The sequence below is a fragment of the Tauraco erythrolophus genome, chromosome 3 (genome assembly GCF_009769465.1).
Source record: "Tauraco erythrolophus isolate bTauEry1 chromosome 3, bTauEry1.pri, whole genome shotgun sequence".
NCBI lineage: Eukaryota > Metazoa > Chordata > Aves > Musophagiformes > Musophagidae > Tauraco > Tauraco erythrolophus.
Genome location: NC_141467.1, coordinates 67,800,261 through 67,815,385, shown reverse-complemented (window position 1 = coordinate 67,815,385; position 15,125 = coordinate 67,800,261). Strand labels below are relative to the sequence as shown.

Here is a 15,125-nt window from a genome sequence, read left to right as displayed (position 1 = left end):
CCACCAAAAAAATTTTGGAGTGCAAGTAAGAGAGAATTTACCTTGAAAGCTAAATTCCCTCTTGTGAAGACTTGTGTGAGGAGTTGTTCCTCCTGACTAGAGATCTGTGGTCCATTCTCGTTAAGCCCTACGTGTCCAGTCTGCTGTGTTTTGCTGTCATAGGGAGAACTCTGCAGGGAGGAGGGAAAGTGGCAAAGCAGGGAACAGCAGCGTGTAGCATTGCTTTGCTGCTGGGAACCACTGGTTGTGCAGCTCGATGCGTCCATTTCAGGGAAGAAAGGCTCAGATGAATTCAGAATAAAAAAAAAATAAAAATCACAGCATGTCTTAAGTAAACGAACAAAAACATTATTCACAATCTCCAGGAATAATTTATAACTAGCAGAATGTAGTGTGCTATTTCGCTACCCATTGCTTTAAATGTGGATGGATTCTTGAAACTGAAACTGTTAAAATGTTTTCAAAATAAATCTTAATTATGAGGAAAACTGGATCATCTGGGCTTCTCTGAAGCAGGTAAAGTAAAACACTTTTTTATTTCAAGAAATATTGCTTCTAGACTTTCCCGAAGCCAGAATTGTTCTATAAAAGTATCACAGAAATATTATACAAGATTTAAAAACACAGTCTGTATCCTAGCAACTTAAAATCTATGTACAAATAGCAACATTCATGACCATAAATACGTTTGTCTATCAATCAGCCCATGACACATACATCAGATAAAGAGCTAGTAATTTTAACATATGTACAGAGTCCATCAAAAAGACTGCTTCTTAAAATTATTAAAATCCTACTAAAAGAATCTCCTTTTTAGAAAGTTTCAACTTAAAATACAATGCAATGAATGTAAGTTTAACTTGCAGTGCTTGCAATATCCGAAAAATGCTCACTAGACTAAATAACATGTAACAGATAGGAAACACACCCGTGAATTGGACACCATGGAATTACATCTGTTTGAGGTAATTCTCTTTTGTTGTTGTTGTGCTAATTATTTAGAAATTTATAAAAAAAGCAAGGGAAGATATTAAGTTTCGAGTAATACAGATTTTCAAAGTAATTTTTGTATTATACTTTATAAAATATAATGTTTGGTAAAGTTCAAGAAAAATTTAGATTACAGCAACAAAAATTCTCTAAACTACTCTTTTTAACCTCATGTGCCTTTTGTATCTAAAATATGTAAATTAACATGATTGTATCATTCCCTTTAATGCCTGTTGAAAACAAAAAGAATTTTTGTCAAAATGATAATAATGCCTTCAAGGTATTACTCAGCCTATTAAAAATCAGATCTGGTGAAAAAAGTATATATGTATTGATGTAAACCTTTCTACCAGTATCGGAAAAAAAAGAAAAAGGTCAAAATCCCTTATGAATCTTTAATACTGACAATATCAATGTATAGGGAAACAATCCAATTTAAACAAATCCTCCTACCGTTAACGATCATTAGCCATACCTTTCTGAGAGTAAATTTAATTAAGTCAAAGTAACAAAAACATGCAATATTTTTGCTAAAATAATATTAAAAGAGTCTGTTTCCACAATCCATGCTGATTACCTCTTTCCTGTCAATCTATTTATTGGTTTCACAATTACATGAGAGAATGAGCAAACTAAGAACATGTAAGGTATTAGATTCATAAATGGTATGGCATACAGATTTTAAAAGTGCATTTTACTCGAAAGCGTGACATTAGGAATTTCCAGTGGTTAAAATAATTTATGAAAAAGACATTAGGCAGACAGATTGGGTGGACTGAAACATTCTTTCATGGTGGGATCATCTGGAAATAGAAAAAGTAACTTGAACATCCTCTTCAAAGAAATACTTTTTAGTTTTTGGAGAATGTACTACTGCATTTGAAAGTTAACACTGTTTCTTTTCATGAAAAACTGGAAATCTTGCTTCCAGTGGGGAGAATTACAGTGATAATATGTGCATGTGAATAAACCAAATGCACAAAGACAATACTGAACTGGGCTCAATTTAGCTGCAAAATGTTATCTACAATAAACATGGAATGTCAGTTGTCGTGATTACCTTATTAGTTTGCTAATAAGAAAAAGAAGATTTTTTTTAATGATTTGCAACTTGAGCTAATCCAAGGAGAGTGGAGCTGAGGCACTGCCTTCTACATTTAGGATTTGTGAAGTTTCCCCTGCAAGACTCTGTTCCGTTTTTTTAAAGAAAGTTGCTGTTTTCTGGGTACCGATAGATGAATCCCTAAAGGATACATTTACAGCCTGATGAACAAGAGGTTCATCAGATCTCACAGGAAGATACATTTGATCTTCAAATATGTCTTCCACAGCATCACTGCCCTGAAGAGTGTCTTTTTGAGGAATGCCGATGGGTTGTAGCATGAAGCTATGCCGGGACTCCAACTCTATCAAACCGTTTCCACTGAAATCCATATCAAAACGGTCTGATTCTTTATCCTCCATCCATTTTTCAGCTTGATGATTATTTCTCCAGTGTGCATCATTCAAACTACTTTTCTCAGGAATATCATTGTTTAATTCAAGTTTCCTCTCCTGGCTTAAATTCACTGCGCTCAAAGCGAGGGCTGCAAAGTCTGTTGGCACAACATGCTGCGACTCTTCTGCAGGCAGGCCGCTTGATTCTTCAGCAGAAGTCATTTCCACCGAGGTCAACGGCGTGGATGATTCATCCGCATCCCCGCTGCTTCGAGCAGTGTCAGCCTTGTCTGTTTTATTTTGCTGGTAGTAACTGTTCAGCAGTGCAAACATTCTATCTACATCCTTCAAGTAATTAGTCCAGTCAGCCAGACTAAGTCTATAGTTGTATCTGTATTCATATACACTTTCATTCACACTGTACAAGTCTTCCAGTCCTTGCCAGTCAATGTCGCCAGTGAAACTGGGCAGGTTAGCCTTCCCATCCATCCCATAACTGTCCTCTGTTGAAAGAAAGAATAAAGCCTAATGATGAACACTAGCTTAAAAGTGCAAAGCTTCCACCTGTGTTTCTACTCCAATTTGCTTGAAAGCACCACTATTCTTAATGTATGTAGCTCAAAATGTAAGATGCTCTACATCTTCTGTCATCACATTAATGATTCTGGGCTCAGGGGTGTTCATAGCTCCTGCTGAACACACAGCAAGGAACTCCCTGTCTTCTGCTACAGCCTTGGACTGAGTGAGAAAGAGCAAAATCTGGTCTAAAGGGACTTTGTGATGACAGTCAGAGATAAATCTTTCCTCTGATATTTCAAGACTGGAAAGATGCTTCAATACACGAATAATCCATTCACCTTGCTTGAACACTCCACCAAAATACGGAATAAGCGAACAACGGTTTAGTATAAAAGATGGGACTAACTCTGAAAGCCATTAGAGATGTGAACTTCAATGACACTCACAGGAATTTGGTGTCTGGGAAGCTTGAGACATATGGTCTACAAACCAACCAGCCACTTTTTATTTAATAAATTATAGCCAAAGGTAGAATTTTATTTACTTTGTAAACATTCATTTTAATTTACATGGAGCAATTAGGAGAAATAAAAGCTGTGAAAACTTGATGTTAATTAATTTCTAGGACTGCATCACTGTAAAATAGTGTTTAAATATATATAGATATAGAACCTCCTAAAGGTATTTCCTTTTTTTTAAAAAATTAAAAAAGAATCAACAAATCTTTCAAAGAAAATGTCTAACAGCTTTATCAAATAATAAGTTTAACTAAAGGACATACATACAGGTCTATTAGTAGCAATGGAGCTGCATTTTATATTGGTCACAGCCAGAAAAAGCAAAGACATGAAGGAAACTAATTTCCAAAAGATTTTTGAAAGTCACTACAGTGACTATAGTGACCCAGATTATCAAATGTAGTGTGAAATTTTATATTGACAAGTAATACTGAACACCACAATTTCATTTAACTCACTGTGCAGACTGTGTTCAGTCCAAAGATTTTATCAACAAAGTGGACTACAAGGAAAAACTGATCAGGTAATGCAAAAGCCTGCCAGGGAAAGTGGTAAATTTGTCCTTACAAATGATGTTGTAGGCAATATTTTGTAACTAGTTCACTGAGATGACTTTTTCTGAAAATAGTACAGGCAGGTAGGCTGGTAGTAATTACCTTGGAGGTTCAAGTGGCTATAATTCAACAGCATGAACTGAGCACAAATACTTGTCTGTATTGAGCCCTTCATTCTTCCAGTGGGTTCTTGGCATCTCCATTAATTTGTTTGCATTTTAACCTGCCCTTTCTCATTGTTCAAGTAAAACAAAAGATACAATTTGTATCTATCATAGCTTATATTTCCTTCTTTGCTAGACTGGGATTTAACAGTGGAAAGAATTTCTCCACTACCTAGTCCATCATATGGAAAGTCAGAAAAATACCATCATGGTCAGAAAAAAGCATGAGATTTTCTTGTGATGTGGGGCCTTATTCTGCTCCCACCAAAGTGAGACCACTTCCCTTACTTGGAAACATCTAAATCTTTAATCTTAATACTTCTTCACTTAATACAACAGCATTAAATTTTACAGTGTAAAATGTATATATTTTTAAATTTTTTAAAGCAGGTTCTAGAAGTATTTGTTTTGGCAAACTCCCTGTTAAAGGAATCGACACAAGCTTTATGGATCTGATAGGACAGAGCATCTTGCTTTCTTATTTTCCTGAAGCAGACAAGAGAAATTAAATCATGGCATGGCCACATAAGAACCATTTTTGCAAGTTAAATTAATAAACAATTTGTTTCCTGAAACAAAAAATAATTAGATACTGCAGAGGTTTCAGGAAAGAAGTCTTACTATTCCAACACTTAGTGGCATAAAGGGGCTCTAGAAAACATTGTAGGAAGGAATGCGTTTTTGAGGAATTCAGTCACCAAACCCTTCAAGTTATTAACCACACTGCAAATGTGACTATATTTAAATTTGGCTCTGTTATTGTTTGTATTGATAGTTTCATACTTTTTTTTTTCTTCTCCTTTGCCAAATCAGAGCCTGTATAGGAAAACAAACTGCTGTAGAAACAGTCAGTGGCCAAAGCGGTTTGGTATGTGATGGCAGACACCGAAACTGGAATGGGGCTGTTTGTAACAGCTCTGGGGATGGATCGGGTCAGTGGGGAGCAAAGCAGAGGCCAGGAAGGAGCCTTTGGGTCCAGAGCAGTCTCATCTGCCTGACCCAGGCAGTGGGACAGGGGCTTGAGCTGGGCAAGCCTGAGAGTCAGAGTGGGCAGCAGGGAGGTCTGGGGACCAGTGAGGAGGAGCAGGGTTTCCCCTCAGTCTCAGCAGCAGGGCAACGGGGCTGTGCTGTGGAGAAGTAAGATCAGGAAGGAGTTTGCTGTGTTTCTACAAAATAGCTCAAAGAACGTCAGAGCTACAGGTCCTTTGTGCTGGATCTCTGTTTTCCCCTTTATATGTGGCACTGTTTCTGCAGTCTTATAGGGATTCCACAGCTGGGAAGGCACTGAGAATTGTTCCATCATCTTCATGTCAAGCAGAAAAAAATAACTTGCTTAAACACAGGGGACAGAGGTAACTTGTATTCATAAATGTTAAACAAACAGGAAAACAAAGTCTTAAGGTCATAGAGCTGACTGTGTGTTGGTTGACTGAGTGAGTCACCTCACAGCTTAATTCCACAATTTACGAGTAAGCATGAAAAGTTTCCACTGAAATCAAAGCATACAGCGGGAAGGAGAGAGAAAATAAAAAGTTTTCCCCTGTAAGAAATGTCATTACAAATAGGTGTGAAACAGGAAAGTGCAGATGAGTTGGATTTGAGTAACAGCATGGCAGTGGTTTCCTCCATCAGTATTTTGGAATCTCTCAGCTATGTCATAGACCCAAAAGAGAGAAAAATTGTTGCTAATTGTTCACAGTAAAGCATCTTCCAAGTTTTGAAAATCAAGCATTAGATAAGCTTCACTCTCCAATTATCATACACCGGAGTTCCATGATGGCATCCATGCCTGGGTTGTCTCAAAACTAATAAGGGATCTGGATATAACTCCACTGAGATAAAGACACGTAGGTACAATCATCTTCTTGGCGGCTTTGAAAAACCTCAGACAAGCAGGAGAGGAGAGAGGAGTGCGCAATTCCCACATCCCATCATCAATCATGCCTGCAGAGTTGTTCTGTCTATCAAAGGACACAGATGACACAAGTTCTTTCCCACTGGAGTTCTCTCCTTATGTGTTAAGCAAACAGCACTATACTGGCTGTTTCCATACAGGCCTGTCGGCTCAATATTGTATTTGTAACACCCATAGCGCTGCACTAACTCAGGACATTTTGAACTGGAAACAGGTCTGAGAGGATGAACTAGAACATCTGAAGGAAGGAGGCCTATGACTTGGCAGCATAGGGCTTTCCCTTTCTTATTCCACTGGTTTCTCTGCAGGCATCAAGAAAAAGGCCCTCTAAGAGATTGTTTTATTGATTCCTGATAAATGGGGTTTGTTCATTTAATTGTTTTGTTGTGGTTTTAGAAAAGAAAACAAATTTCCACCAAGGTAGGGCTTGAACTAAAATTCTGAACCCAGGCATCTGCATATATTGAGAAACTGAATGTCTGGAATTTAATGGCACAGAACAATATCACTCATGTTATACTATACCTGCTATTTATCCCAGGAGCATAATGTTATTGACTTGGTATCAGAAGTTAAAATGTTTTTGTTACTTAACAGTGTAGCAAGATATATTTTACAGATTAATCCTGTGCGCTCTACTATTTCATGCAATCCTACAATTCAAAAACGCCATTTCTGTTAGATCTGTAGTTAAAACGAAGAATGCTTATGACATCTTCCAATGAAAGACTTAAAAGTGTAATTACAGGGATTACTTTCTATCATTGTAGTAATCAGTTCCCACCAGACTGTAATGAACAATGCAAACAACTGGGATATAACCAAATGAAAGTACATCATTTTCCTAGATCCCAAAACTACTTAAATGAGAAAATACAAAATTGTCTGTGAGGAAAACTTAGCTGCTTAAATTGGAAATCTATAGAACACTGAAATACATAATCTTATTTGTTCTCTGGCTGGTGGGAGCTAATGGTAAGGTTCATTTCAGAAGATCCTGTGAAAAAAAGTTTCACGTAGACTTGCATACTCCTCAGACTCAGTTTACATCTCAGATAAACAATTGTATATCAGAACTAATCTACCAAAACGCATGGAGAAGAAAACGTCTAAAACTGATATACTGTGAAAAGGTATCAAGTCTAAATATGACATCTGTTTTTTCACCCTAAGTGCAAGTATTGCTCAATGAACAGCAACTGCAGTACTGCTAAGACCTGAGGTTTTTCAGTCTCTTCAGGCTTTTGCTTTATGTTTGACAGGATCCTCCACCAGGAGGAACTGCCCTCTGCATGATAAACATGTAGATATGGTAAGTATACTCACAAACAAATAACCACACTTGCAAACAGCCTTCATGTATTCCTCAGGTTCAAGCATTAGGTATAAAAAAAACCTCACCTGGGGCCCTTCCTCAGTTCAAATATTACAATCTTTTTAAGAAATTTTATTTCATGCGTATGTGATCTGGTCTGAAAGCATCGACTCCTCTACCCAAAGGAGCCTCATCTTTCTGCCATACTTATATTGACATGTCTCCTGCTGACTTCTGTGCACATGCTGCTCACACTGAGCACTGCTTTTGCTTAAACCAGCATCTGACAACATTTCCTAAAGCCAGTGAGAAGATTTTACTTTACTTCCATAGGTTTGATTAGGCTTTTTGGATGCATATACCTCAGAAAACATTTTTTAAGCATGTTTGGCTTATGTTTAAAAAGCAGCTGTACAGACTTCCTAAATAAAACCAAAAAAAACCCCAACAATCCATCCAAAATCAACCCAACAATAGGAAAACAACCCAAAAGAGGTGATTCCTTTTGTGTCATTTTCCCTGTGTAAACATCTAAGAAATAAAGGCATGGAGTATGAGCTGTATGAAGTCTTGCTATGACAACGAGCTACGTTAAATGCAGAATGGTAGATCTAAAAAACAATGGCCAAGTTCAGTGTAGAGTAGTTAGAAAATGCATGCATCAAAAGCTATGCTGTGTGCAACATGGCAGGATACAGACATTAGTTGAAATGGACTGGAGTCATGCAATTATTTGGAAAGAAGCTGCTGAGGAGAATAAAAAAGTGTGGATACCTGTGTGGATCATAGCTTCCTCCATCTTTATTTCCTGATATAGGAAAATACAAGAGTAACTTTTGTTAGTGTTTAGAACTCGTAAAACCATTCACAATGTAGTTTTCCATGCACAGCATCTAATTCCTAAAAAGAAATGTACTGTGTTAAATAAAGGCAGAGCTGCAGTCCAACAAAGATTTCCTGGAAGTTTTATGTAAAAGAACTGAAAAACCACAGTTTTTCAAAAAGAATAAAACCCCCAAACAATTAGATATGGTAAAAAAGAGAAACATTTGTAGATGAAGAAAGAGATAAAAAGATGCAACAACACAAAATATGTAGAAGAAAATATTCCTGTAAAAAAAATCACAATATTCAATCCATCAAATTTAAAGGCAATGAATTCCAGAGTAATGAAGTATAAATACCAACTATTTTTGTACCCAGAGACTCTTGCAAAGAAATATTGCCTTCCTCAAAAACGGAGGGGACTACTGCCGATCAGAAATGTGCAATGTTAAGTCTCAGTTGTGGTGTAGAACCTGAAGTTGTTTGTGTAGACAGACAGCAATTGGAATATACACAGAATTTAATACCTCAACTGCTATTGGGAGGCAAAAACTAACCAAACAAACCCTGCAACAGAGAAAAGAGTTATGACTATGAATAAGAAGATCTGCATATGCTTGCTATTGCTTAGTGCAAATAATGTGATAACCTTTCTGCAGAATTTCTGTCAAATGGTGTCGTTTGCCATCAGTATCTGTCTAGAATGACCTGTGCAAACTTGCAAAGAAGCGTCCTGGTCATGCAGTTATGCAGGATGGTGTCTGCGGATCATTCCAAACTATTCAGAGCAACACTTAGGCGAGTGAGACTTCATGGATACAATTAGTACTTAGGCAGATGAAAATAACCTAATAAAATGGAAATAAACACTCTCTTCTCTTTTTCTTGTACCTGTTTCAAGTCCCTTTGGCCTTGGATTGCACTGCTTATAACCTTGACAACTTCGCAGTTCCATTAGCTGCACGTGTAATTGATTCAAAATGCCTCTTTCCACTGTGTGTACTGTATTTGTCAGCTGAAGAAAAGAAGAACGGAGGGAAAAAATACTTGTTTAACAGACATAAAAAAAAAAATAGAGGAGTCTAGTGAGCAGCATCTTGTAACAGGGAATGCAGTTTACCTGGTAGGGATCAGTGTTCATATCAAAATATTCCAAGAAGCCCGTCGCAAACTCGCAAAAGAGGAAATTGTGGGTGTCATTAACTGTTCGCAAACACCAGTAAGTGTTGTTATTCGAGCTTGTGCAAGCACAGAAAGAGCCCACTGTAATTAAAGAAACAAATTATTAGTTTTTAGTGAAGAATAATCTGCTTGCTTCTTCTAGTGAAACTTCTATAAATCTTAATGTACTTAAATTCTAGATCAATTTAAAAACAAATCTGTTCAAAAATGTTAGACTCCCATCTAAACCAGAAAAAATGTTGCTAACAAATCATTTTCACAAACATACAGTTAAAGAAAGCAGAAGATAGTGAATCCTATAGTTAATGAGGCATATTCCCTTCTGAATTATATATGTTTTATCAGGATTGAGCAGAATTCAGATTTTACAAAACAACAGCACAAATCCTGATCCTTAAGACTTGTATACAAGAAGATTGATTGATTTATTTGATACACAAATAAGAAGGATATCAAATCGTTCAGTGAGGCCTTTGTAAGATGATCCCAAGCAGTGTAACTGGATTACATCTTGTTTTCACTCTTCAACCTGGGGAAACCTACATCAGGCTTCCACTCCAGACTGAAGGCACCTGAATCCAGGTGTCACAGTGATGGAAGCAGCCATAGAGGAGACCTGGCTGTATCTTGTCTCTAATGTTGCTCTTCCAGCAGAAAGGGCTGTAAGAAGGGTATCTCTCTCAATTTTCATACAAACTGCTAACAAAGTTTTGCTGTAGAAGAACTTACCTTTAATTACAATAATAAAATATTAACATTGCCTGAGGTTTTTATTTAGATTTATTTAGATTTGTTATTAGTGCTGTTAGTGGCTGTAACAGTACAATGTTTTGAACAAACTAACAAATACAGCAATAGCATTGTAATACATTAGCTCTTCTTTAAGTTATGGACTGCGTCAAAGAGACTTTTTTTTACCTCATGACTTTTGCTGGAGCATTGCCAGAATGCACAGCAATATGAGGATGCTTTTCATAACTGTTTGTTACTCCACAGTAAAAAAGTAATAAGCCATTTACTTGCTGTCTTTAAAACAAAAATGATGCATACGACTCCTTTAGCAACATCTTAAAATGTAAATAGCATATTAGCAGAAGTCCTGATGCAATCAGAACAGATTATCCCTAGGAGACAGCTTCTCTCTTCAAGTGAAAAATTGTTCTTAGCAAATTTTTGCTTGGAGTCAAATATGTTGTAACTTGATCATCATTTGATCTTGGAGTTTTTGAAAGTAAACTTTTCAATCACTTTTCTTCCTCTGCCACCAAAGATGAGAAAGGTATTGTTTTGTTAATGCTGGATACCAAGAAATGTTGAAGCATGCGTTAATAGGATGGTTACCTATATACTCTGAAGTTTAAAGGAACTTGAAATATTTTCTAGCTCTAATTTTTTGTTTTCATCCACCAGGTGAGCATTCCACAACTGTGATTTTAGAATTCTCTTAGAATATCAAAAAATAGGAATAATCAGAAGAATTCATAAGGGATAGTATCTGTATTTTCTTCACAATAAATTAAATTGTTTCAGATACATTTTGAAATCAAAATGATAAAATTAAAGTAGACCTTTTTTGTGCTGAAGTTTGTGACAACATTAAAGACCAAGTCCTGAAAAGGATTTGTGACAATTGGAAGAACAAGGTTATTATTAATAACCAGAAACTCAATTAAAATTCCTATGAAATATTTGGTCATCTTGATCTCCAAGAGGTGGCACAAATCTCAGTGGCTGGTTATGAAAGTCTATGCTTTGTGGGCAACTCTCCCTTTTTTTTCTGTAGTGTTTTAGCATCAAGCCTCTTGTGATAATTTCATATAAATAAGTAAGTAATGCAACAATTACAAGAACAGTCAAGTGACATTCTTCCTTCATACATCAGAGTAACAGCAGCAGCATTACTAAGTGCCAGTTCTTCAAAATAGTGCTCCGATTCCATGAAGTGGAAACTCCGTAACACAGCAGAGGATAACCTAGATCATGTCTGGATGTGGAGGTAAGACTTACGGTTCCAAAATGGTGCTGTTTGCCAGTGGTTGTTGTCATGGGTAAAACACGTCAGTCCAGGAAGGCTACACTCGTCTCCTTTCTTCTGGCGCTTTTTCCCCTTCCTTTCCTTCTTCCTTCTCCGGTTCTCTTTGAACAGCTGCAGTTTGCCATCCACTTCCTGTGCTGCTTCCCTGCTCAGAGAGAAAGTTGAGCATGGCTAACATGAGAACAGTCTCTATTTGGTTAACAGCAGCATTGGCAGTTTTAACATCTTTCTGGCTTTTTTAAAGATGAGAAGATGGGAATAGGCCCCTCTTCTAGCTCAGCGTCCACCCCAGCTGTTATGAAGAAGAATTCTCTTCAGCAAGCATGAGAAATGATGCACTGCTGTATTTAGGTTTAACTGGATCTTTTTAACCATCGTGAGGTCAATTAGCTTCTGAAATGACCCATTTTTTATGAGTAGGTTTTAAAAATATTATCACTAAACTTCCACAAGTCTGTCTAAAACTACTGAAGATTTTTTGTGAGAGTTTGCTGTATGTGGCCTTTTCTTTCCCTCATCTCCTCCCTTCCCCCTCCACAGAAAAAAAACAACCCCCAAAAATTATATTTCGCCAGTCACCAAAAAGCCAACTGGGAGAGTGAGAGGATAATAAGAATCTTACTTGAAAGGATGAAGATGGCTCTTGAGTTTCTCTTGGGCCTTTACCCCTTTCTCTTTGTTGTAATAGCTACATGGAAAATTATTAGAAATTACCGAGTCACGAAATCATTTTCAACACAAAGAAAACTCAGAAACACACCATCTTTGACATTTTCTTAAAGAACTACTCAGGATGACTTACAATTTTCACTTCATTTAAGCAGCTGTATCTGCGTGAGTGATTCTATGCTAGATCATAACAAAACTACAGCTGGGTTCAACTATGTTAGCAGAATATAAACATATTTAATCTTAACATTTTTATATTTATCTTCTTTTGATTCACAGTAGTTCCTACTCCTAAAATTGATCTAACTAAAACAAGTACCTACAGTGGTTATAAATTTCAAAAAGCCTATGTTCTTTTTTATCTGTCTCAAAAATCTTGGAAAACACGTAAGGCTTAGCAATCGGTGTAGCTTTCCGTCATCTCCCTTACCTTTGTTTACTACAGTCACATTCATCTGGTTTTCTTCTTTTTAAGTGTCCTCTAACTTCCCTCAAATTCTTAATTTTGTCTTGGAGAGCTTCAATCTGCAGAGAATATTTCTGAGTCAGAATTATTCTTTGAAAAGGTAGCAGTGCAAAGACTTCACTTGGATTTTAGAATACCTCTTACCTCCTTATCAATGTAAGCCTTGTGGTCCTTCCAGGCTCTGGCAGATTGGTACAGCTCCCTCTCACAGTGAATAGTGTCATTTGGAAGAATAAAACATCTGTAGACATGAGTTTAAATAGGAAAAAGAAGGTCAGTGGTTTCCCAATTGCCTACCCATTTCTTCTCTTACTTCCAACATTCTTAATCAATTCTATGTTATACTCGGTTAATAAATAAATAAACTTTACAAGGTCTTCTCATGTTGACTTAATAATATTAATAATTGCTTCAATATGTTTTCTCTGAAAAAAAAAAAAATTCTCATCCATGACAGATGCTCTGGGCCTGCTGAGCAAAAATGCAATGTCAGTGCTGTCTTTGAGATTCTTAATCCAATCAGAAATGAAATTGAAACTGAAATAAAAATATGTTCAGAAGTTAAGGCCTCTTGTTAACCAAACGTGCCATTTCTTATTTAACCACCAGCTGCTGAGAAAGATATTCTTGCCACATGAATGTGACTCATCTCCCAAGTATGCAAGATAGTCAAGAACAGAACATGCAGTCAAAGGGCTAAAGATCAATATAATCCACACAGATCAATGAGAACCAAAGTTAGAGTAAAGAGTTCAAATAAGTGGTTAAAAAAAAGCCAACAGAACACTCAAGAAGTGGTACAATGACAAAAACATTCATACCAGTGTTTGAAAAAACTGACTCTACCAAGAGAGAAAAAAACATGTAGAAGGCCAAGGAGGTGGACGGAGATAGAAAACCCAGCAAAGTATAGACTGGACTTTCAAAATCTCCACGCTGACAAATATAAGCTCCTTAATTATGGAAATATTCCAATTTTATAGACACAGCCTTGTGTCCTGCCTCATCAGAATCTTTCTTTTAATTTTTGAGAAAAATAGCAGCAAGGAAGACTTAGATGCTTATCTCTTCCCATATTATCCTGTTATGTTTTTTTCTTCACTCAAAGAATCCTGAAAGCAATACTGTATTCAGCAAAAGTCAAAACACTTTATGAAGAAATAAAAAACTTTTTGCAGAAAGCTATTTAAAGCTTTATTACTGCCACAGTTGGAAATTATCAATGTAAAAAAAGGATAATTTTTACTTATTAAAAATTAACTTTCATGTTTTCCTTGATGTTTAAAAAAAAAGAAAAAGAAGAAAAGAGAGAAATACTATTTATATTTTAAGCACAATAAAAAGGATCAAATAAAAGATTTTTGTTGCCTGCATCTGCCTGGCTTTTCAGATCAATCATATTAGCTTTTTTAAACTAAAGAATATTTTGAGATTTTTGCCTTTTCATTCAGATTTAATGTAGGGCTGAAAATCAAAATCTAAGCATCTTCCAGGATGGAAAAATGATTCAGGGATAAACAGGTCTAATATATCCTAGCTGATTTAGTGGCTGCAAATAACTAAACATTAAGAAAGATGATGTAACTCATCTAATCTGTCTTCATTCAGAGTGAGATCTCAGTCGTCTCAAATTTAGGCCTCTCTGCTAAGCTGGTAGCCTAAACTTTATAAAGAACAGCAGGAGCGTCAGCTTCACAAGGTGATTAATCCATCACAAGATGCGTGTTTCAATATGGAGGATGAATCTCTCTCTGGAGATGCCTACTCCTCCTCAGAAATTAAACCTAAACTAGATGCCACCTTTTAAAATACATATACTGAAGTTAAATGATTCCACCTACTAACAAGTACAACTTGGGCTTATCTAAAATCTACAACGATAGTTTTAAGTTCTTAAATATAGTAACCCTAAAACCGTAAAAAATGGAAAGAGAGAGAATGCAACTAGAAACCAAAGATTACATTTTAAGAAAAAAAAAAACCACAGAAAAAGCAATTGTACTTGTGCGTCACTCTGACAGAGTTGGGTTGACCTATAGCATCAGTGCCATCAGCGATCATTGTGTCACCAGGAGTACCATCGTTTTCCTCTGCTTCTTCCTCATTTTCAGCATTGTGACGCTTAGTGATACTTTTGGTCTTTAAAACCTGCAGTTCTTCCTCTTCCAGATTTATGTCATATATTTCACCTTCAAATTCCACAGACAAGGACCGGGTTTGGCGAGTATGAACAAATCGAGGTTTGTATTCTGAAGCAGAAGAAAGAAACATACCCGGTTGCATATACGTATCTACATGACCCATTCCATGGACACTAGGCGTGCACCAAAGAGCAAGAACGCTGTTCAGTAAAAACAGTTTATTTTTTCTGTGGCTTTATAGAAACTTGTTTAACGATTTTTTGGTATGTTGAGGCCCACACTTGCATGAGTAGCAAGAAATTTTGATTGCCTTAAAGTTTGCATCAAACATCTTAAAAATCTGATATCTAGAAAGAGACACTCAAAAAATCAGAGACCACAGGATTTGAAACCAC

The 15,125-nt window shown here is 36.5% G+C and overlaps 1 protein-coding gene across 6 annotated transcripts in view; it reads right to left on the bottom strand.

Moving 5' to 3' along the window:
* Positions 1 to 2,106: 2,106 nt before the first annotated feature.
* Positions 2,107 to 15,125, bottom strand: part of SULF1 (sulfatase 1) — a 66,409-nt gene continuing 53,390 nt past the window's right edge. For 4 of the 6 annotated variants that reach the window (XM_086609371.1, XM_086609372.1, XM_086609373.1 and 1 more), the window contains 9 exons: positions 14,592 to 14,838; positions 12,734 to 12,830; positions 12,554 to 12,648; positions 12,077 to 12,142; positions 11,427 to 11,599; positions 9,358 to 9,500; positions 9,129 to 9,252; positions 8,187 to 8,220; positions 2,900 to 2,930 (listed from right to left, as the gene is read on the bottom strand). In XM_086609371.1, the coding sequence (XP_086465497.1) occupies positions 2,900 to 2,930; positions 8,187 to 8,220; positions 9,129 to 9,252; positions 9,358 to 9,500; positions 11,427 to 11,599; positions 12,077 to 12,142; positions 12,554 to 12,648; positions 12,734 to 12,830; positions 14,592 to 14,838 (1,010 nt within the window). Of the gene's footprint in view, positions 2,931 to 8,186; positions 8,221 to 9,128; positions 9,253 to 9,357; positions 9,501 to 11,426; positions 11,600 to 12,076; positions 12,143 to 12,553; positions 12,649 to 12,733; positions 12,831 to 14,591; positions 14,839 to 15,125 lie in introns of those variants that run through there. The other 2 variants (XM_086609369.1, XM_086609374.1) reach the window with 2 other exon arrangements.